At 40.9% G+C, this 24,393-nt stretch overlaps 1 protein-coding gene across 3 annotated transcripts; it reads right to left on the reverse strand.

The window, feature by feature from the left end:
- Positions 1–7,335: 7,335 nt before the first annotated feature.
- On the reverse strand, positions 7,336–23,093 carry ZNF131 (zinc finger protein 131). Of its 3 annotated transcripts, none has more exons than XM_062513166.1 (7): positions 23,076–23,093; positions 20,372–20,510; positions 18,897–18,998; positions 17,740–17,884; positions 14,596–15,290; positions 10,977–11,107; positions 7,336–8,667 (listed from the first exon to the last, which is right to left on the reverse strand). In XM_062513166.1, the coding sequence occupies exons 1-7, from the start codon at positions 23,091–23,093 to the stop codon at positions 8,008–8,010; spliced, it is 1,890 nt and encodes a 629-aa protein (XP_062369150.1). In that variant the 3' UTR covers positions 7,336–8,007. The 3 variants fall into 3 exon arrangements, with proteins under 3 accessions (XP_062369150.1, XP_062369151.1, XP_062369152.1); XM_062513167.1 differs by lacking the exon at positions 23,076–23,093 and having other exon boundaries at positions 14,596–14,818; positions 14,921–15,290; positions 20,372–20,495; XM_062513168.1 differs by lacking the exons at positions 17,740–17,884; positions 18,897–18,998; positions 20,372–20,510; positions 23,076–23,093 and having other exon boundaries at positions 14,596–14,818; positions 14,914–14,956.
- Positions 23,094–24,393: the final 1,300 nt, after the last annotated feature.

Here is a 24,393-nt window from a genome sequence, read left to right on the forward strand (position 1 = left end):
TGTAAATACATGCATTTTTTCATTCTCTTCAGCTGTTTCACTAGGTGACCTAGTGTTTGCACTCCAAGAATGTGATGAAATACAGGCATCTTTTGAGCATGTCCGTATCACTTCTGTACGGAAATGCATATGTCAACCCCTCTACTGGCAGAATGTCTTACACAGATGAAAATTATAGTAGCAGATGTAAACCTTGACTGTACAAATTTTACAAATAGAACATGAGTGCAAATAACCTTTAAAACTCCAGAGGCCTTGGCAGACATCTCCTGCTCACAGCCCTGAAATCCCTTTCACATGCCATTCTATATTTACTGTTGGGAGGATTAGTGGAGACCAAAACCAAAAGTGAACTCCCGGTGCTAAAGCTGCCAAACTTCACAAAGCACTTCTGAAGGATAAAATTTCTGGGGACATGTCTTGCAAGTAATTGTCATTTCAGTCTACCACCTGAAGCAGGTACATCTGGGCAAAAACAAGTTCTGTATGCTTTTAAACAAAACAAACAAAACCAACAGAACCCAGGTGAAAAGAGCTTCTGAAAAATCATCTCATGACTGGAGCACTTACGCAGACCTTAGAAGTGCATTTGAATCCTTGTCTTGAACCCAGAAGAAGGAACTCAGATACAGTCTTTCAATGTACTGTCACTGCTCAATTATCCTATAAGCATTGAAAACCATTAAAGCAAATTTCTAGAAAGCTGGAGAGAGGGCAGTTCAATGACTGTGATACAGATCCATGTAGCAATTCACACACAAAAGTTATGTATACAACTATCACACCCTAATGTGAAGGAAAGTTAAGAAATAATTTCTCAACATCAGGTTTATGAGCACAGCTCTATAGAAGACACTTGAATAAAGTAATGTGATATTTAGCAAGAATTAAGCCTCAGTTTCAATGTGTTTGTTCTGTTAAGTACAGCAGTTTCAGCAACTCCAGTATATATTCCCATAAATATTCAATATACTTTGCTTAACATCTACATTTTCATGTCATATGTAGAGCTATAGGTATTTCTCAAATTCAATCTTTTACTTTTCTACCAAACATGTTCTCAGATGGTCATTAGATCCTGGGTCACCAAAGACCAGCAAAGACAATGATATAATCCACATCTGGGAAAAAGGCCAAGCCCAGCTCTTAGTGGTGCTCCTGCTCTTTGATTCTTAAGGGAAACCTGGATTTGGTTTTTTTTTTTATTTCTGTTTAGCAAGGTTATCAGCTGTTTTTAGTGATATCAAGCAGCCAAAAGGGGGTTAGGACAGAAAAGCACAAGTGATTAAAAAAAAAAAAGCCAAAAGCCAAAACCCCAAGGAAGAACAAGAACAAATACACTGAAATAAAATAGTTCTAAAAATCATTACTTCTGCAAAATGTTGTCAATCTTAATCACAAATTAACTGCTGACAAGAGAAATCTCCAAACAGAGCTGATTACACTTCAAATTAAGATAAAAATTAGCCATTCATATTCTGCAAAAAAGCTGACACTTTGCCCTAGTGCTACTTCTGAACTATCTTCCTTTGATGTTCTTTTAAAATGTGATCCTTGCAGAATCTGAGGATTTTTCAACCTGTCATGGGTGTCCCCAGCCTCAGGGCAGCTCTCCGGGCGCAGTTCCAGCTTCTGAGTGACACCTGCAGAAATGCAGCTCCAGTTACAAACACGAGCCCTTAATGATGAGAGGGCAGCTGTCCTCTGCCCTCACTGCAGCAGCACAGGTAAAGGAAGCCCAGCCTCAATGTGCTCCCTTACAAGCAGAGGGATACAACACATACAGCCACTGAGGTATGCACCCTGTGCTCCTTGTGGCATGCTTTTTGGTATCTTAAACAACACTGAACACTGCTGAGAGTAAAGCAAGACTTCCCTACTAAATGCTAATGGAAATGTGCCACTGGGAATTAAACACCGACTACTTAGTGATCAGCTCTCCTTTAGTGCAATTACGCCATGCTTGGGCAGAGAAGTGGAACTTTATTTAGGAGCAGAGCCCTAGGCTCAGTCCTACACTATAATTTTTGGACTTGGGCATGATCTGAAACAGACTCTTCAGCCTGAGCTCTGGAAAACCAAGCTCCTAAATGAGGATTCTGTGGAACCTGTAACCAATGAGAAAACCCCAAACTTACACCACTCTGTTTTGTGTAAAAACGAAACTGAAAGTGGGAAACACTGTTACATTCTCCTCCTGTAATTATAAACCCAGTTTCATGCTGCTCCTTTCAGCCCACAAATAGCTCAATTCATGGTGGCCTGGCTGGGCAGAGAAGGCAACTGGCAGTACAATCAAGCCCTGTGGGATGAAGAAAGATGGACTTTTCCAACTGTGCTGTCCAAAAAACTGTCCTATCTATAGGCCTCCTGCAGAAGACAGGCCTGTCATTTCACACAAACACAGCCTCTCAAAGAGGCCACCTTGCACATATGAACTGAGCCTGCTCACCTTGACTTTGTGAGAACTTTCTCAAACACTGAAGTTCAGAAGTACATTTCGGCAAGCTACAGGAAATGCAATGGAAATAATTGCAAAATAATAAAAGAGAGATCAGGTCACATCAACAGTAGCTGTCCTGAATTGTTAAAAGACAGACGAGTTTTCAAGAACACTCTAATTGCTTGCAGGTAATATTTCTAACTTCCTTCCAGATTAAATACATTCTTATTTCGCAATTAGAGCTTTAAAAGTCATGATAATATCAGCATGCATTGTTGCACAGTGTAATAACCAGATTATCTTAATGAGGGTTTAAAGAATCTTTATACTTCTGATACAATCTCTAAAACATAAGTTACATAATAATTCAGACTGAGAACATTTAACTATAAACACCTGAAAAGCATGGGGCTTGGGACACTGAGGCAAGTCTTACACTGCCATTACAACATGAAATTGCTCTACAGTGTAACACTGTGTCTTTCTGAGAAAATCAGAGGTGCACTGGGTGTACTCTGGGCATTATTTCCAGTGAAGTGAATGGAGAGCATTTAATCCAGCTGTTATCAATCTGCTCAGGATTAATGACCTAATTTGGAAACTGGATTACACTACACACACAGATTAATGCACTGCTGTACAGCTGCATGGATTTATGACTGCCATGACAACCAGCAGAAAATGTATCCCAGTAATTCTTCCCTCACAGAGCAGACTTGTCTCCATGAAGCATTAACAAAATTTATCACTAGCGCAGTCATACTTACAATGATTTCATTGCAGATATCCAGACTGGTATAATTTCTAACTCTCTCTGCATCTTAAAATACCAATTCACAACCAGAAGAGATGATCATATGATGCACTAATGCTGAAAACAATGAAAATCCTTTGATACTATCTGAAATGTGTAATTTCTTAGAAAATATTAGTGGTTTCGAAATAATTTCCCAGGGTACTGAGTAAGTTCGTATTTATTTTACTAATGTAAGAAAGTAAGAATAATACCTTATATTTCCTACAGCAGGCACAGTCCTCTCATATTTCAAGCAAGCAATCCACTGATTTCTATTTTGGATGTACCTTTCTTGATAACTTGTTTTCCTTGCAATGAGAACAGAGTTTTTGGTTTCATGCTTCAGGAGAGAAAGTCAGAAAACTGGACAGTATCTTCAGTTCCATTACTGCCCACTTGAAGTATTATTTAGTCTGTGTAACAATAAAAAACACTGAAAAAATTAAAAAGGGGGAAATAAAAGCCATTTTAGGTACTTCACAGGAAGCGTTAGAGGCTGAGTTGCTAACTGTCCTAAGAGAGAGCTGTCTATGCATGAAGGACTGATTTTTTTTTTTCCAAACACACAGACGAGCCATGCTAGAGATTTGCTCAGTGTTGGCCAAGAATTTCAAAGGTTGAAGTTTATTTCCCAACTCACAGTAATATCAGGAAGAGAAGCAAACATGCCCAACTTGTAACAACAGTGGACGCTAAAATGGGCCATGAAGAAATAGTGTGATGTTCCAGCTGTAAGGACCTAATCCCATCACTTGTCAGCATGGTTCAAAATCACGTCCTGTCCTTTGCTGCATTCTTTCAAGTCAGGGAAACCTGGCCTCTAAAACAGAGCAACAACCCCAAATTCTCCCACAAAGAGCAATTTCTGAACATATATCTAACAAGCATTTCTGTCACATGTACCTCCCCCAGATAAAGCACTACAGCTGCCACAATGCTGCATTTCCTTGGGTCAGTACCTCATGGAGTGGGAACTTGCAGTGGCCCCACTCCAGACCATTTTCTCAGTGGTGAAGTCCAGAAAATCCTGCTATGATGTTAAATCTACAGGAGCCAAAGAAGAATCCTTCTTAGCAAAGGGCCAAGAAATCAGTTTATTGTAATGTGGCTGCACTATGAAAAACCCAGCTGTCTTCCAGTGCAACTTACTTGCCTACAAAACAGAATCAGTACAATATAATGAATTATTTGTATTTGAAATAGTACAGATCCTCTGTTAGTTCACAAAATCATTGTTTTTGTATCTGGCAAATCTAAGAACTCCATAACCGGACACTTTTTAAAAAACCCCAGAGCTGCAATTTTAAAAATAACACTCTGAAAAGATCCTAAACAAGAAACTGTAAGAATAGGAGAACTGGCATGTTCAGATATTTTATTTCTTAATTCCCAAACAGACTGGCTGTCTAGGACTAACTAAAATCCTAAAGTCCTCATCCCTATTTGTTGGATAAGGTACTATTTAGAAAACAACCATTATTGAACAAAAGGCAGTACATGACAAAATTAAAATGTTCAGGAAAAATAAATAAACTCAACCAAATTATTTGCTCATTTCCATTCATAAAATTGCTCAGGCCCTGTAGATCTGCTGTGGATCTGACAAAATATTTAAAAGGAAATTACTTAGTGAAAGAAAAAACATATGCAATTTAGGACCCTTTTTGATAGAACTGTATTTCTTAAATTCAGGTGCGCTTTTTTTTCTATACATATGAGCAAATACTCTTTTCTCTCTGATAACAAGCACCAGTTTTTTAGTTTTCCCCAACTGGGACAACCTAAACAGGCTGGAACACCTGTGCACCCATGATGTCCACAAATCTACTTGGTGTAGATGAACTGAGTTGCCAGACTACATCTTTAAAAGAGCATGTCCCAAAAGGACAGGTTGGCTCCTGCTATGAGGTTGTAGGAACATGGACTGCACTGTCCAAAGAACTAACAATCAAAACCTAGAAAATGCTGCAGCATGTGCCGGCTCTTCCCACTGAGTTTGTCATGTATTTTGTAGGCCAAACACAGGATGAGATTTCTTTGAATCGAAACATTTTTTGTCTCAGGCTCCAGTTAGACCCAAGTGATAGAGGGTCTCCGGCAAAACACACGTACACCTCAAATAATCTGCACTTTAAGTAACAACTGGAACCGGAGGGACTCACGCCGAGGTTCTGCCCCATGAGGGGTTTGAAGCCGCAGCCTGAGGGGTTTGAAGACAGCTCGGCATTAGGAAGATGCAGGACGCTGCACCAGTAATCTCTTCGGGAAAAACCGCACTTCTCTAGGGTTGGAGGCAGCCTCTGGAGGTCAAGGTAAAATCACCTGGAGCAGGTGACACACCAAGGCGTCCAGGTGGGTTTGGAGTGTCTCCATGAGTCCACTTCGCCCGCGTACTTCGTCTCTAGGCAAACCAGCACACAGAGCGAGGCGTTATTGCTGAAACTACCAAAACTTACGGCCGCATTTCGGCAGAGACTGGCGGGGAGGCTGGTCCGCCGGATCGCAGCCCCCGCCCTTGGCCGTGCTCCCTGCGTGCCCCCTGCGTGGGCAGCCGGCTGCGGGCCGCCGCCTCCCCCGGCTCCCCGGGGCCCGGGATCCGGCCCGGCGCCGCCATTTCCTGCCATCTGCGGTCGCGCCATTTCCCCGCCTCCCGGCAGCCGGCCCGGCGCTGCCGCTGCCCCGCAGCTTTCTCTTCTCCTGCGGGGTCAGCTGCTGCGGGAACCGGGCAGAATTTGGGCTTCAGTCACTTGGGAAGTAGGTTGCAGGGAACGGAGGAACGGCCGTGTGTAGCAGAGTTATTTCTTGAGGAGCGGCTTCCTCCATGTCCCTCAGCGTGAGGAGCGGACACCGTGCTCCCGCCCACCCTCACCGGGAACTGGGACAGCCGACTCTGGGCACAACCGCATAACGTCGTTCCTCTCCTACAAACCCTTATGAGCTGCTGTGGAAGAGGGGAGAGAAACAGAACCACGAAATAGCCCAACTGTGCTTACCAACCACAGCCTTGCTACACAAAATTTAGTATTGTTGGTCAGATGCACAGTAAGATTGTTCCTTAAATTCCACCGAGACAGACCTTGTCTATATGCATTTATACCTAAAAACTTTTAGAGCTCGGCAGCTAAGCAAATATGTCCCCTCCACGTTATCAGAAGACAAGCTGCTTATCAGAAGCCAGGTATAAATGTAATACCTAAAAATTTACTCTCATGATTAACATTGGGCCACATCGCCTTTCCCCTGAACAGAATCTCATCGCAGATTACTTGCATCTCAGAAAACACAAAACATAATAAAAGAATGCAAGTTACATTAATTAAATTGTTTGAAATTTTAATTGAGATCCATGTTTCTTTTGCAAGCGTTTCTCAAAGGCTATGATGAAACAGTAATACTGAATGAAACTAAACAGAAGCACAAATCCCAGGAAACAGTTCTCCATGTGAAGATGGAATAGAAAAGCCTGATTTCATCTAAGATCTATAGTATGAGCAAGAGCAGTAGGGCCTGTCCTTGCAAAAATTCTTCCCTTTGTTTAAGGCTTTGAAAATAGTTTCTTCAGGAGTTTGGAGCACCTCTAATCTCCAGCAGTAATTAAGACATTCTTAACATCCTTGGCCATAGACAAGCATTTTCTAAACGAATCTAACTTTACAGTAAAAAGATATTAATCATATTAAAAATGAGATTGATTCTTAACACTGGAACTTGGCACTTAACTGCCAGTCACTCAGTTGTTCCTAATATATTGTATGACACAAATAATGCAACATTAAATGGTTTGTATTGTTTTATTTTCTCATATTGATTAAACTATTTACACTTCTACTTTTCAATCCACAGTTTAGCACTCATACCTATGGCTTTTGTGTTTAGCACATCTTTTTGTCGAGTGTCAGAATTTCATTTAAAAAAACCAAGAGCCTGATGCCATATAGACAAGTCTCTATGTTTAAACATATTCATTTTCAAAAATGATTATTTATAAAAGAAGAGCCTGCTCGTAGCTTTCTTCCAAATCATGTTTCACAGACTCTACCAAGCTTTTCCTATTTTAGATGTCCTTTTTAGAGTGTCCTGCTGCCTCCAAGTGAAGTCTGTTCCCTCCCTCAGCCCCCCCACCTCTAAATTTAATGCAAGAAGAAAATCAGTAACTGGCAATTTCAAGCAAAAATATAAAGCACTATAACATTACCTACACTGCCTTTTACAGAACTAAGTTCTCAAAAACTCTAGAAACTTTGTGGAAATTTAACCACTCAGTGTTGAAAAGGCACAGGACTTTTGTGCTCAGAGACCCCCAGCAACAGTGCTTTTAGCCCAGCCTGAAAGTTAAGATCCAAAAATTCACGGGTATGCAATTGCCACTTACAGCAGAACCCCTCATATTTTACTAATTCCCCTGCCACAGACATCGTGCAAATTTTTATAAGACTTTGCTTCTCCTGCAAGAGGAAAAGAGGTGAAATTACTTTTACTTATGCCCAGGAATGGTGTAACAATGACACAAGCTATTGATTGCTAAAAATCTCAAAGTTGTCCGTGTCTGTGGTAGTTTCTTTTTCATGGCACTACATGAATGGGAAACTATTTTTCACGTATGAGAGAAGTCTAATAGTACATGAAGAAAGCTAATTTTGGTCCACTTGTCCAGATTTCTATGGACAGCATATTGGAAAGGTGACCAGTGATGGTTCAAAAACCAATGTAAAAGTTAACAAAAATAATTTGGTATTTCATTCTTAAAACTGCACTGTCATTATTTGTCCTAGTCATCCACTTTTGCATTTTGTGTGTCCACTAATTGTGTTTTTAAGTCTTCAGCTTGCTCATTATGTTCCTTATCTGCATCATCCGCTTGATTATGATCCTTTTCTTCTGCTTCTCCTTGATCAACACCTTGATATTCTACTTGTTCAAGGTCTGTTGCATCTATAAGTTCTGCCTGTACTTCTTCCATCTGTATTTGATTTACATGCTCAACATGTAACTGCTCCACGTGAACTTCAGCACCTTGTTCAGTCTGAATGTGTTCAACTTCCAGGTAACTAATCTGCACCTGTTCCTGTAGTTCCTCCATCTGTGTGCCTTTCACTTGATTGTCCTGTATGAGATCCTGTTGCATCTGTTCCACAGTTACCTGTGCAGGATCCACTTGTACCTGAATTACTGGTAGGACATGCACTTGCTCAACTTGTTCTATTATTGTCATTGACGTTACTGGTTCAGCTTCCATACCTTCCACTGGAAGAAGCTCTTCTGTCACTATTAGTTCTGAAATATTGTGCGTTTCTTTGAGATGCCTTCTCAGCTCACTGCCTTGCATAAACCACAAATCACATAAGGTACAGTGGTTGGGTTTGTCTCCAGTGTGTATTACCAAGTGGTCTTTGAACTGATCCCAGCTGTTAAACACGCTGTTACAAACCTGAAACAAAAGACACAGCATGTTAAACAATGCCAACAGAAATCTGACAAAATACAGTGCCTATCTGAGATCATGGCTTCACACTATATTGCTTCTTGCTACTTGGATTAAAAAAAACCCATACATGTTAGAGGTAAAAGTTGAGAAGAATGCTTTAAATAAACAGGGGACTTGATATTTATTTATTCTTCTTTTAAGAATCATGAGCTATTTTGAGTAGCGCATACATAAAATTCGTACAAAATTCATGAGTCAGTAGAGCATTTGAAAGTTTTCTCATCTGAAATTCATGTACAGTATCATACTCCAATCAACACATGTCTGGAACTAGAGTTTTGGGTGGAAAGACGTTTATGTATTAAGAGGGTCCAATGAAAGTGTAATCCAGGCTGTTGTTTTACTGACATTCTAGATGCAATACTACTGAACAACTTTTCCTTATCAGCTTTCACTTGCTCATGACATTGTGAGGTTTAACAGGCTAGGCTGAACTCTCCCATTCTGTGATTTTAAAAAACACCCTACTTGAGTAATTTCAGCAGATAAAACTTTTAAAACTCCATTCCTCTCATTCTCTTCCAGCCAAAAGTACTGCCTCAACAGCAGACATGCTGTTTTCACTAAGCACGTGATCTCCCTTCCTTCCCTTCAGCTGGCACTGGAGGTAAATAGCTGGAAAACAACACACAGAGAGTGCAGAAATAAATAAGATGCAGGGTAGAGGAGACAGAAGAGTGGGGTAGAGTCAGGTTTGGAGTAAAAGAAACCCACAGGATCAGGAGTCTTTGTCCATGCAAGTGTTTGGCTGTAGAAAGCAGCAAGAAAACACATTTCAACACCCCTTTGCTGTTGGCAAACAGTGTTGAAACATGATGTTCTTTCTCTTCATAATTTTCAGTAACAGCACAGAAAGATGATGGAGGAAGTATCTGACAGGATTAAATCAAGATTAGGTCTGTGAAGTCAGACAAACATCTCCATTTTGCAGCTGAAGTTTGCTAAAATGGGTTGCAGTACTATTGCCACACCCTTTTCCCACAGGCTCACATTTCAGAAAGAGACTGCACATACAGTTTAAAAAATACTAGTATTATAAATAAACACTCAGAATTAGTCATATATAAAGATAATGACTATCAGCAATACCCAGGCACATAATTACTGTTCTTGCCACACAGAATCTAATTCAGTATTCAAGGCATACGTGTGAAAGAAAGGACTCATGAAGAAAGAAGTTTGTTTTTCCTCTTTGTTCAGTGAACAAATATTTATTTGTTCAAATTTAGTTCTGAAGAGAAATGAAGTTCTAAAAATTTATCCAAGAATTGCAGCAGTTTCTGCAGGCTGAAGGGACACTAATGCACATTTGCAACATCTATGAGAGGATGAGGAAGTTTAGATAATGAGTTATGACCTGAATCAGCTCTTTAAAAATGAAATTAGATTTATCTCAATGACTTTTCAAATGTCAGTTACATATAGTGACAAAGTAGCCTAGCACTATCTACAGCATTTATATATTTTGCTTAAAAAATACTGCAGACAGACATCATAAATTGTAATTACTTTCCAAACAAAATGAGTATGTTTAAACAGAGAATAAAAAAAAAATAAAAAAATGTGTATTTTGGACATTGGGTTTCATTTTTAGTGAAGCTTGCTTTGAAGTAGAAAGGCATAGGTCAGTGTATCAAGTACCTTGAAAAAGAAGCAGAAAGACCAGTAAAGTGCAGCCTACCCAGAAAAATCTCTGTGATTTTAAGTATTATAAGGCTCCACATCAGTAACTCTGTATTTTAAATGGACATACTTAGATGTGACAATTTATCTGAATGTTTTGGTTGTACTCCAAATACCTCCCTACTGTATACAACTTCCCTTTTAGAAGAGGAGGGGCAGGCACTGATCTCTTCTCCGAGGTGACCAGTGACAGGACCTGGGGCAATGGCCTGAAGCTGAGTCAGGGAAGGTTTAGGCTGGATATTAGAAGAAGGCTTTTCACCCAGTGGGTGTTTGGGCACTGAACAGCCTCCCCAGGGCAGTAGTCACAGCAACAGCCTGACAGAGCTCAACAAGCACTTGGACAATGTTCACAGGCACAGGGTGTGACTCTTGGGGTGTCCTGTGAAGACTGGGAGTCGGACTCAATCCTTGTGGGCTGAGTCCAACTCAGCATATTCTGTGATTCAGTATTATTTTACTGCAGTAACTCTTAGAGCCCACTCTCATTGCCTCTCCTGTTCAGTCCTCCCATGCTCCTTGAAGGAGGAAGGTACCTAACCTCAGATTCACCTACTTCCATTACCCACCTGACATTCATACAGCTTCTTTCTTCCCTTTTTAGCGCCAGCTCCAGACTGACAGGCTGTCAGGTGACATTTGAGTGTGCTATTCCTAGCAAAACGTTCATGGCAGTTTGGACATTCAAAGGGTTTTTCACCTGTTAAGACAGATACAAGGATTTGTAATTGTATAAAAACACCCAGTCTTCTTTCAGGTTTCTCTTCATCTCCTCTCTCTCTTTTGTCTAGGTTGATAAATACACTGTAAAGATGTGGCCAACTGGATTATTCTGCAGAAAAAGATATGAAAATTCAATATAAAAGGGATAAATATGGATGTAGAGTCATAAGTCTAATTTAGAAGAAAACCAGTGTAAGAATTATCAGTAGCTTTTAAGGTATTTGTGGAAATGATATTACTATTCTGGCAAAATATTTTAAAGAAATAGGAGCTATTTCAGACTTTTCATCTGATAATAGTTACAATTAAAGAATCAAAATTAGTCAATATATAAAGTAACATATTAAAGAAGGAAGTATTTAAATAATACAGCATTTTATTTTCAGTAATAATAGCTTATGCTTGAAATAGAGCTCCAGAAAACAAAGCTGGCACAGAATGATTGTGAAATAACAGTACATCAATACTAAAACAACAAAAAACCCCACTTTCCCCAAAAATACATCACAGAAAAAGCACAGAGGGACATAAATAAGCGCAAGCAAGATAAAAATTCCTCTCAGTTTCACCACTTCATTTCAACCATGGTATCAAACAGAAGCCAGCTAAGGACAACAGCAGGGGAAGCTGAAAGCTGGTCTTTGTATTATCCAAGGTACTATGCTGTCATCAAGTGGTAATGAACAAAGGGTGTTGCACCATGCACAAACACAATGACATTCAAGCAAATTAAATTACAAAAAAAAACCCTGGAAGAGTGTATTTCCTCTGAAAGGCTGTAATAATCTGTATAGGTACTGCCACCAGCACCACTACTGAAACAAACAAACTCCAAAAGAGGCTGAACCATTTCAGTGAATACCATGAGGATCAATCCTAGCTAGTTTAAAAGCCTGCATTTTCAGGCATGCAGCAGTTATTGGATATTGCTGTGGAAAAACAATCTTCAGAAATATTTACAAGTTCCTAATAAGCTTTTAAAAAGAAATTCACAAGCAACTTAATTGTCACTTACACACCTAAAAGCTACAGAAATATGTTAAATGGTGGGAACATTAGAACATTCCCCTACATTTTTGAAATGTTGTACAGGAAAGGCAGAGAGGACACTAAACTGCCCTCAGTCTTGCAGGTCAAAAATCACAGACTTTGCCCAAGGAGCTAGGGGGTTTGGAACTAGATGATCTTCAAGGTTCCTTCCAATGCAAACCAGTCAGTGATTCTATGATTCTACAGAGCATGCATGGATGACCTAAGAGCTCCTGGACAAACTCAAACACAAAAAGGAAATCCATGGGACCTGATGAGATGCATCTGCTGGTCCTCAGAGAGCTGGTGAAAGAAGTTGTTAAGCAACTATGCATAAAATTTGAGGTGTGGCAGTCCAATGAAGTTCAAGATGACTGGAAAAGCAGAAGCATAATCCTTTCAAAAGAGGGACATAAGGAAGACCTGGGGAACTACAGGCCAGTCAGTCTCACCTCCATGCCCTAAAAATCATGGAGCAGATCCTCCTGGTATGCTGTGAAGACAGGCTGAGAGCTTTAGGGTTGTTCAGCCTGGAGAAGAAAAGGCTTTCAGGGAGGTCTGAGAGCACCTTCCAGTGCCTAAAGGCAGTCTATAAGAAGGAAGGCTGAAGAGGGACTTTTTAGAATGGAATGTAGTGATAATGGCAAAGGGGGAATAGCCTTAAACTGAAACAGAGTAGGTTTAGGTTAGATATAAGGAAGAAATTATTTTCTCATAGGGTGGTTATGCACTGGAACAAGTTTCCCAGAGAAGCTGTGGTTGTCCTCTCCCTGAGAAGTGTTCAGAACCAGGCTGGATGTGGCTCTCAGCAGCCTGGTCTAGTGGAAGGTACCCTGCCCTTGTCCCCAGAGGGTCAAACTAAATGATGTTTAAGGTCCCTTCCAACCCAAGCCATTTTATCATCCTATTACTGCTCCACTGCTATTTTAATGTAATCGCTAGTATAATGATTGAACAACAACAGGATAAAATATTTTTATATCTTTCTGACAGGCCTTTCAAGTTCATTTTAACCTTCAACCAGTGCTATACAGAGCTCAGAATTTAGAAAGCCTTTAATAGAATGGGAGCTTTTTCATTCTCCTTAGGAGACCACAGTTAAATGCTGGTATCTGTTCTGGTTTTAAGCTTAAGGCTTTTGAAAATGCTGAACTGTAAATAATTCCATGTGTTGTACTTATGATCTACTTATTAGATCAATATATATTAGGTATTTTGTACCTCTTGTGATATGTGAACTTGCTTTGAATTGAAAATTCTTTTTTGCAAGAGTGAACATATTACGTATTTTAGATTACTCTGGTTATCTGCCACAAATTTTTTTCCTGAATAGATTTTTGATAACTAATTCATATTTGAATTGCTTATAATGGAGAAACACTCCCTGCTTTACAGGGGATAAGGACTTCCCAAAGTTTGCTTATAAAAGAAACTTTTAGGAGGCTATTAGAATAGATTGGGCTCAGCCATATATGAATACTTAGCAGTCACACACACAGGTACATTCTAATTACATTTAAGACATTCTAATTAAAAGGCTTTAACAATAACAAGCTGCTTACTACCCTCCATTAAACTTTTCTTATGACTGGCATATTAAACAAAAACATCTAGAAGATCAAGAACATGTGTATTTTACATTCAGTTATCTGTGTCATTCTCAGTGTCCACTCAGCAGATTTTTCAGTGAGATGAAGAAATAATAATCTCCCATACTAAAAAGAAAAAAAGGAGGAGCACAAATCACTTTGTACTCAAAAGATTTTTGCTACCCAGATTTCAAAGAGGTAGATTGCACAGTAAAAAAAGTCTACTATAATGACTAGAAATGTTTTGCTAGTTTTAGTAGTTTTTCTTAATTAATGAAGAAAATCCAAATCATAGATGAGACGAGACAAGAGCAAGGGTAAAACTTTCCAAACAAGATAGTACAAGACATAATTCTTTGAGGGCATTTAATATCTTATAGCCATTTACTCAGAAGCTGTTAGCTAAAGAAGCTCTCTATACTGTATTCTACTAAGAAGATTGTGATTTAAATAATATTTCAACAGAAATATTTGCTAGAAAATTTTGAAAATAAAAGTAGTTCCTCAGTTTGTTATTTTTGAAGGGGACATGCCTTAAAGGAAGTATTTTGAAAAAAATCTTTTAAGATTTAATAGACTCAACAGAGAAGCATCACTATTACTTTCTGGTTTTAGGTGCCTATTTTTAATTGTCTCAATCCCCCAAACGTTTACAGCAACTGAAAACAAAAAAACACAAACAAACAAAAAGACATATCACCATTTTAGTTATAACTAGAAGCCAAGTATTTCTAGCACTCAGGACTCATGTATTTTCTTCAGCATATTATCTATTTCCCCAAAACATGCACAAGTCCAAAATAGTAGAATGAAGGCCACAAGCACAGGCCTGCAGCAGCGTTCTTACCTGTGTGCTTCCGAAGGTGCTCTTTAAAATGCCCAAAGTGGTCAAACTGCTTGTCACAGTACTGGCATACGTGTATTTTCTTGCCAGGTCTTTGCTTCTTGCTGGCACCACCTTCCTCAAGGTGGTAGCAGGTGAGGTGCTGTTTCAAAGCACTCTCTCGTAGGTATCTTTTATTGCATATGTCACACTTGTAATTCTCAGTAGAGTGTGTTTTCATGTGTTCCTTAAAATGGTAAAACAATTTAAATGAACGGTTACATTTCTCACAGTGGAATAAATTGTTCATGTGTGACAGCTGAAGTTCCACAATTTCAATACCTTCTACCTGTTTGCACGAAGGATCAGTTGCACTATCACCATCTTCTTGGATCTGGCATTTTCTCTCTCCCTGACGATACTTGCTGGTGATATCTGCCAAAAGAGCCAAAGCGGATTCATCTGATGTACCTGTACCTGTTGTCTGTATGTACTTTATGGATTGCTCTGCAGAAGCTACTTCTTCAAGGGTTTCAATGCTGTCATCTTCCACTTTCATTGTCCCTTCAGCAATCTCAACCTCAATTTCAACAGGCTCTGATTCTGCAGATGGCAGTGTTTCTGTGATAACATTAGAGGTTTCAGCAATCTTCCTCTTTTTTGGTTTATTTTTACCTTGTGCTTCATTTGGTTCTGAGGGTGATGAATTTTCTTTGTTCCTGAAAAGCATTTGCATAAACATGGTTAAGATCACTTAACAATGACATAACTCCTGCCAAGTAATAAGGTTCTGCATGCAACAATCTCTTAGCTGTTTCTCAAAAGTTGAATGATGACCACATTATCTGTGTGCAAATCAGACACATAATTTGTGTGCACATCAGAAGCTAATTTGTCCTGAATCTACACTCCTTAGTGCAGTAAAAGAACATTGTTAAAGCTGATAAAATACTTTAAAGTATTTTAAGTATTTAAAGTAAATAGCTCTGCTTGAATGATACAAAGCATCTATGAAGAAGAAAAACCAGCTGACCTATTGACTTACATAAAAATGTGTGCAATTCTGTACTTGGAAAGAAAACTCCTCTACAATAATAAATTCTTTGGCTTGCCTACTCAGAAACAAGGTTCAGGTCCACCCTATGCCATTCACCTCTTGGGTTCTGCACTGCCTGCAACTACAAGCAGTACTTAGAGCTTGTCAGAAAACACTTTAGCTGTGACTTCACAGGATGGTTATACACACAAGGGTTAACATATTCCATCATTCAAGAAGGCAGACTGCTAACAGATGACATAAAAAAACCCACTAGGATGTGAAAGGAGTATTCTAGTTTAATTTTCTGGGCTTAAACACAACCCTCAGTTCTGCGCTTTTCTCACTGAGTAACACACACACAACCCTCTTCCTCCAAAATGTCAGTGACAGCATGGCATCTCAGATACAGACATAGCTGAGTGAGTCAATGCTTTCAAGTCATCCACAGGACTGCTGTGCTGCAGGTTTTATTACTGATCATCAGTTTCAAAAATAAGTGGCTATCTCCCCATCAAACAGACTGACTGAAGCAAGCTGTGCTTTTAACATGCCTCTGCACCATGATAAATCCTTTCCTGTAATGCACTCCCTATCACGTCCAGGCTTTCTAGTAACAAGGTACAAGACTTTGCCCATCATCTCCAAGTCATATTGCCAGATGTGTAAGTAATGATGTAATGCAGGCCACAGTTTATAAACGGCGTCTTTGTTCACGCACAGGAAAACAGACTAGCTAAACCCAGTTTCATATAGCCTGGATTTCTGATGTCTACAACAGGATAGGTATATCGCAAGGAGCTCCTGGATCACATGCCTAAAGCAAGCAGTGTGGCATGCAGAAGGAGTAAGAACATGAGAGAATTTCATGGAAGTGAAATGGCAAAAAGGGGATGAAAAACAGCATGATGGGACTGGCACATACTTTTTTGAAGCTAGACTTTGGCACTGGATTACAGTTTCTGGTAACTGCATAACAGGTGCTGCAGTAACATTTGATTGAGTATTGAACCCAGATAAAACTGATTTCAAGTTACATTTATTCAAGAAGCTTGAGAGTAATTTTGCAGCAAGAGGTTTTAAGATCACTGCTTATTCTCTAGAAACAGCAGAAAGCTACATAAAATCAAAACACCAGCACAAATTTGTGCTGAGAGAGACATTGTCACTGCACAGCCAGCTGTCAGTCAGGTGTGGGCCATCAGACAGCACAGAGACCAACTTTTTGAGGAAGATGAAACAGGAAAACCTTATAAATATGATTGCCTGGCAAAAGATTTTGAGAATATGGAAACTATAAGCGAGATTGAAATGAAAGCTGTCTTTGAGATACCAAACCTTAGTTACTAAACAACTGGAAAACAATAGTATGGCCAGCTGAAAGTAATCTCCTTTTAACTGAACAATTCCGTCTGCTTGCAGACAGGTCCAGGGGTCAGAGCAGACCCTACCAGCTTGGCAGAAGGGGTCCAAAGAGTAGTTTTTAGGGTTTAAAATGTAACACAGTATGGTAATGTAATGATTCTTATAGGCTGTATGTAAATGCTACAGGATTTGTATCTTGTATTAGACTGGTTAGTGAAAATTAGAATATTCAGCACAGAAGAAGGTTTATTGTACTGTAATGGGAACCTCGCTCTCTTACTATTGATCTTACTCCTCTTCTTACTCTTACACCTACCCTCTCTTACTCTTGCTGTCCCGGGCCTGCTCCAAGCTGCAGCTCGCAGCTCCAAGCAGGGCCCTTGCACCCATGCCTTTTGCAATAAACCACGAGTTTCAAGACCTGGCTTCAGACATCTCTTGCCTCTGTCCATCCCAACTGTCCTACCCCACCATTGTTCCTACACCAACTATCAGTTACCACAGAGTCACAGCCCTACAACATCAGCAACATTTACAAGCCATGTCACTTGTCACTGAGTTCTAGCCCATCAAATACAACGTTCTTGTTTTACCCCGTGTAATTCTGAAATGTATGTTACAGTAAAAGAATATATGGTTCTATGCAAGTGAAGGGGGTTCCAGCATTAAGAAACAGCACTACAAAATACTGGCAGATAGCCCTTGCAAAAGCCTTATTGACACTCTCTCCTTCAGTGCTGGGAAGAGAAAGAAGCTTATATGCTTACCTGATTTCAAGTGCTTTGATTGCTTCTAGCATCTGTAGATACTCTGCAGCTTTCCAAACATCATTTGCTTCTTCTTCACCTTGTACCATTAGCTTGGCTGTATAGGTGAACTCAATTAGGTGACGAAAAGCCATGTTACTTACACCTGTATGCAGGCAAGAGAAACAAGTTACCTTTAACAATTCCACAGCCTCATCTTCCCAGTGAATCTTGCACACTTGCCTGCACATCATTTTGATCACAGTACTGTAGCTGCCAATTTCATAAAGATCACACCCTTAAGTGGCTCCACTGAATGGTTTGGGTTGGAAGAGAACTTTATAATCACCTAGCTCCAACCTCACTCATGTTGGAATAAAAAAAATCTACTAGAAAAACGCGAGTCTGGAACAACTGTGGAGTTTTTCTGTGACAAATATAAAAGGAATGATAAGACGGACAAAAAGCTCTTTCAGTAATATATAAATTTAAACACAAAAATACTATTCCTGGAGTATTTATTATTTCCTGAAATGCTGCTGCAGGAATTTCATTTCCTCCCTGCCTATCTCCCTTTGCCTCCCTTATGCCTATCACATAAAGTATTGCTCCATGTCTGCCTTACTCTTGCATCCCAGTCAAGGCATCATCCATTGGCCATCACTGACAGTCTTTTTCAGCTAACCAGAATGGCTTTTCTCTGGGAAAGCTTTAGTGTAGTATTGCTAGTCCTAAAATCATATACAGGATCTGCCTGATCATCACTAGCCATGTATTAGGGAAGAAAAGGGGAAAAAAAAATAATTAAAAAGCACCACATAATCTCACATTTTCCCTTCCAATATATTTAATACTGTTCTAGTTTTGATTTTTATTGTGGGAGTTTTTCTTTCCACAGATGTTAGCTGTCTCAGAACAACTCAAGATCTAGAAAGTTAACTGCAATGACCAATCATGTTCAAGTGTTCAAGGCCAGGCTGGCTACAGCCTTGACCAACCTGGTCATTGGGTGGCATACCTTGGGAGGCATCCCTTCCCATGGCAGGGGATGTTGGGCCTAGATGATCTTAACATTCTGTTACTCCAGTCAGAAACACTGGTCTGTACTACGGATGCTAAAATAATTTCCATCTTAAGCAAACAACTCTGAATGTTCTTATCTGCACAAGTCAGATTACCTTCAATCTCCACCAAAGGCTCCTGAGTGAAATCTTGGAAGAATTTATGGAAGAACTGGCTACAGGCAGCAAGAACTGCCTTATGAGCTTTAAAATGGTGACCTGCAAAGGGAGACAGAAAGTTTGGTTTAGGATAATACCTTTCTCCCTCCATAGCATAGAATAAATGCAGATGTTGAAAAAAAAAAACCACTGAGTTTAAATATCTATTCCAGCAGCATATATTGTTTTCTCCTTGTAACACAGGACACTACTGAAGTTGGTTCCTCCCTTCTCACACAGAACCTTGCTGACATTACTGACCTTGCTAAAACTCAGCAATTCAACCAGCTCACACTCACTCCCTCACTCACTCATATGTTTCTCATTTAAGAAATGAATTACAGGAAATTTCCCTGCAAACTTTTTTCAGTATGTCTCAGCTCAGCTCTGTATGTCTCATGTTTTTGTTGCTCCTACAGACTGATGTATGTTATCACCACCGCCAGCATAAACACCACAGAACAAAAGTGGTTCTGCTCTATTCTTTCTGTTTTCCAGTCTGTATTTCTTCTCCCCAGTGGAGGCATGAACACTCACAGGGCTCAGTGATACAGGGATAAAGGAAGCAACATAGATTCGAACTACACAGCTGCACATAAAACCAGCTCTGAGTTCAATGCATGTATTTGGTAATGAGAGAGCAGGAGCAAGCATTAAGGGCAAGTGATGTCAGTGCAACTGTGGCTGTTCCTGAAAAATATTTGTTTTTCTTCACTTGCTTACCCTCCTTCTAATCTGGACTCTGTAGGATCACTTTTCTTCAAGTGAGTTGCTGCTATCCTTTTAACGATCTGGTGGTACTCCTTTAGCAAAGTCTGTCCTAGTGTACACTGCCTATTATTCCCTGTAGTGTTCATCCATTCTAAGACAAGTTTGGAATATGAAGCAGACTTAAGTGATCTACCATATACTACCTTTTCTAAGAAAACAGTAAGCACTTGTATCTTCATCATCCTTTTAAAACCGTTCTTATGCCCTTAGAACACTTACAAAAAGTACTTCCTTCTATCCTTTTTTAAGTATACATTAAAATAGTAGACAGATACCAGAGAAGCTGCTGTGAGAAGTAAATATTGTTTCAAGGTGTGGGGGTTTTTTTTATTTAGACACTGTATTTGCGGAAGTTCTCTGCATGCGGTCAGACAAGTCAGAGAAAAATATTTTAACAATGTTTTGGGAATCCTCAGCACATTAAATATACCACAGCAGTTTTGAAGAGGCCTTCTGTCTGAGAATATTTTAGTCTCTTGTTTGGGAAAGCAGAAGCAAAATTATTAATCACTACAATGAAATTTGCAAGTAACTTGCACACAGGTACAGAACCAAGATTTTCTTCACAGCACAGTCTGACACCTGACCATGAAAAATCCAAACACATCCCAGCACAGCTTTCAGAATTCTGAATACCAACTGATTCTTGGGCCTGTACATACCATCGACGATCAGAGTGATATCTGTAAACTGGTCCTGCTCACGCTGTTCATTCAGTCTGTCCAAAATAACTTTGTAGTGTTCAGGGAATTCCTGGATACATTCCATCGTTTCCTCAGCTTCCATGGCAAAAGGCCTGGTCTGCAAAACAAATGTGGTATGAGAATAAGAAAACTGTGCCACACAGTAAATACTGTGCACAGTCAGGTTATTATACAAATGTGACCTAACTAGCACTTTGCCAGGACTATAAAACCAATGGAAAAACTGTCTTGCTAACAGGCTTTTTACCCAGTGTTAGCTGACAGGTAGGAAATGGCACAGTTAATGATGTGGAATATTGTTTTATTTGGACACATGAAAGAACAGCCAAAGTGTGTATTTCTTTATCCTACAGATTCAGTAGGGACCCACCACGCTCAAAGCAAATACTGCAGGGATGCAACATCTCCACAGCTACTTAGTTAATAACATCATAATCTCAGAATCTTCATAAAATTACTTCTTGCAATCCCACCCATCTACTTGGTTAACAGACAATGCTTAAAACTATTAAGTCACATTTTGCAGCTCATGAACACAAGATGTTTACTTCCTTTAAATATGGATGTAATAGAACAGCAATTTACAATTTCTGAGTGCATCACCATAGCCAGGGATTTCATTTGCTGTCAAGTTTACTCATTCATCCTAATTACACTTCTTCCTCTGTAAAATGAAATATTCTTTGCCAGCTTTTTGAAAGAGACACATAATGCTTATAATCTGATAGCCCTCCCTCCCTTACTAACACAATAAACATAGCTGAGGGTGGGAGTTGCAGAGGATCTCAGACCTGGAGAGGTTTAGCAGAACTTGATGCTGGTGGATGAGATATATGTCACATATACCATCCCAGGAATCACTCAACAGCGACAAATCATCAGCATAGTCCACGGTTGTAACTTTCAAACCTCCTCCTGGAACCCTTGACCATCAGTTTCCAATTTACATAGAAGAGGATCAAGTGCAAGATTAAGTAACAGAGGTGACATAGGTTCTTCCTGCTTGACACCTGTAAGGATCTTCTGTAAGAAGCGTCTGTCTTCTCACATTTAGTACCAATATACGTGAAGTAGTCTGCTACTTACGTAGCAGGAGAGCATCCGAGTGCTTCAACAAAAGCACCTGGCAAATCACCTCCAGGCAAAATTACTTCAGATCCACACAAAAATGCTCATCTTCAACTCCCACACTAATGGCTTACATTTAGAATGCTGCAGAAAAAAAAAGAATTATGGAGCTCCTGTTTACACCAGAAAACACTCTTTCTTGCTCTCAGAAAAAAATCACCCATGAAGAAGTTGTTTTGCCAGAAGAATTAAATAAGTACTTAGGGAAATCCAGCCTTACCTGCTATTGCTACATTGTCAACCACAGAAATGTTGCCTACAATAGTCAGATGTGTTACCTGGTGTGCAGCAAGCCAATAACTACACACTGATTATTTATTTCAGACTTGTGCAAGGCTGGGTGCCCAGTGGAATTCCACAACTCAAATACCCAACTATAAAAACTTTTTACTAATTATACATTTTAGCAAGCAAAAGGATTAGTGCTCACTGGTTACAAGTAACATAGTTCTCTTATTAATTAGTATTCTTTCTTCTACTGGTTAATTATTTTCTTACTTTCCATGCTAATTAGCCCTCACACTCAATCTCTCTCTTCTTTTGGATCAGCAGGTTCCTTGAGTTGGCCATTGCACTATCCCCCAACTAGAATTACCTGTTACCCAGTTGGAGCTGATTCCAACACAATTGCTAAGTTTGCTTTTTTAGTTTCTTCCTTATTTTGGGGTTTCTGCTTCATGTCCCTGTGGCCTCTAAATTCTGCATTCTCTGTGTCCACTATCAGGGGTACACCCATTTTTCCCAGGCTTTGTTAGCCTGCCCTTAGGTCTGAAATCATAGAAGTATACCTTCATAAGCTTAAGAAGGCAATTCTACCAACAAGTAATTTGTTTTTCTAACACCTGGACATTACTCAGAGATTGCTAGCTGCTCTCTGTTTCATGGAATAAATCTCCCTTCTTGTTGAAGAGGCTTGACAGTACACAAAGATCCAACATCAAAGCAAATCCTTCTTTAAGCAGATTCTACATATGCCGTATTTCGCACCAGGAACAACTGTCAGGGTCTTTGAGTGGGCAGAGGAGCCCAGCCTGCAGGGGAAGATGAGGTGGAAGGGAGCAGATGTTGCAGCTGCATTCTCTTCACCTCATCTATAATGGTGGGTTTAAGACAGTCAGCCAGAAGTTCCCTCCGTTCTTTCACCATCTGGTATTTCACATAAAGTCTCACGTGGGAAGGTGTCAGCTACCTACTTCACAGTTTAATTCTACTTGCTGATTTTTGACACATTATAACAGGGCAGATGAGTTGCAATTAAAAGCATAATTCCTTAAAACAAAAATTTGGCCCCCAATTCTCAAGATTTTCACCTGCCATGATTTTCACTTTACTTCCAAACTGTCTGTAGGGATATCTTCAAAGAAACACCCCAAACCTCAAAATAATAGAGCAATCTTAACCCAACAAACACAAGATACTCTAAAAAGTTTTTTTTCTTAGAACTCTCACAAAACATAGTAAGAAACATACAATTTATATTAGACAGTTCATTAATTTACACATAACTAGTAAAAATGTGAATTTACTGTGTAACTAAATGCAGTTGCAGCATTCATTGTGTACTCTCATTTAAAAACCTCAGTCATATTGCACAGAAAGGCCTGACAAAACAGCACATGTTAAATGAGAGGGTGACTGCTTTGGAGGAAGGTGTGAAAAGTACAGCTGGGAAAACAAAGCAGCCAAGGAAGACGGGACAGAAATGATCCAAACTCCCACTTACGAGTGGGCTCACAGATGGGGGACAGAGATTGGACCGCTTCAGTTGTCTGTGCAATTTCCTTGAAAGACTCATGGAAATACTGCCTTAGCAATACGAGCCCGTATGGACACGTTTCATGTGATGTACGTAAAATTCACCGAGCTATGAATCTATAAATCCACCTCAATGAAACAATGTTATTATTACTATTCTCCTGGGCTACATCTGGAACTCTTTGGATTCCAGGCACCAGATGTCTGTTTCCCGCACATGGATCCCACAGGCACAGGCGGGGCAATGCTGGGGCAGGTCGGGTGACCCGGAGGAGCTGATGCGGAGCGCCCACAACGCCGCCATCTTGGAAAAGGGGGAGCAGCGGGCTGGACAGTGCAAAAGCAGGAATTCCTCACGCACAGTGCCGCAAGTTTCCCTCAAAACCCGTGCTGAGGCACGGCGCGGGCCTCCATGCCGATCCTACCCCTCGGCCTCGCAGTGCAGACTCGAGGTCGCTGCCGGAGACCGGGGGCACAGCGGCCGCCAGGCGGCGCACCCACCGCCTGCGCCCCACCCGGGGCTCCCGCCACCCGCGCGCGCCTCCCGCGGGCTGCGGTCCGCGCGCCCCGCGGCCACCCGCGGCCTCATTGGCGGTCGCCTGTGTCAGTCAGAGGGACCCTGGCCAATCGCGAGGCGCGGGCAGCGCTCGCCCCGGGCGCAAAAGCCAATGAACGGCCGCCGAGTGCCCGGAGCGGGCGAAGGCGGAAGGCCTGGCCCGCGCCCAGGGCTCCCCGAGCACGGGGGATCCGGGCGCGGTGCGGGCGGCGCTGGGAGGCACGGGGATCCCGCGGGGCGTCCCGGGAGGGGACCTGACCGCTGCCGGCCCATGCCTGGCGCCCAGCAGTGCCGCCGCCTCGTTACTCCTTATTACGTCATCAAAGCGCGCATTAAATCGATCCCTTTTCAATTCCCGGCCGGGTCGCGGCCCGACGACGCGGCGCTCCAAGGGGTGGAGAGGCAGTTCCGCCGGGGACTCACCGGGAACAGCTCCTCGCCGCGCCGCTTCTCGCTTCACCGCCGCCGCTTCCTGCTGCCCGGCACGCTGGAAAGCGGGGCGCGCGCCGGCCAATCCCGACTCGCATTCCCGGCCTGCCCC

The sequence above is a fragment of the Cinclus cinclus genome, chromosome Z (genome assembly GCF_963662255.1).
Source record: "Cinclus cinclus chromosome Z, bCinCin1.1, whole genome shotgun sequence".
NCBI lineage: Eukaryota > Metazoa > Chordata > Aves > Passeriformes > Cinclidae > Cinclus > Cinclus cinclus.

Coding starts and splice junctions, on each gene's coding strand:
- ZNF131 (XM_062513166.1), bottom strand. Junction 18,999..20,371: donor TATCACTCTGATCGTCGATG/GTATGTACAGGC, acceptor CTCCCTTTGCAG/GTCACCATTTTAAAGCTCAT. Junction 15,291..17,739: donor ATCAAAGCACTTGAAATCAG/GTAAGCATATAA, acceptor AATGCTTTTCAG/GAACAAAGAAAATTCATCAC.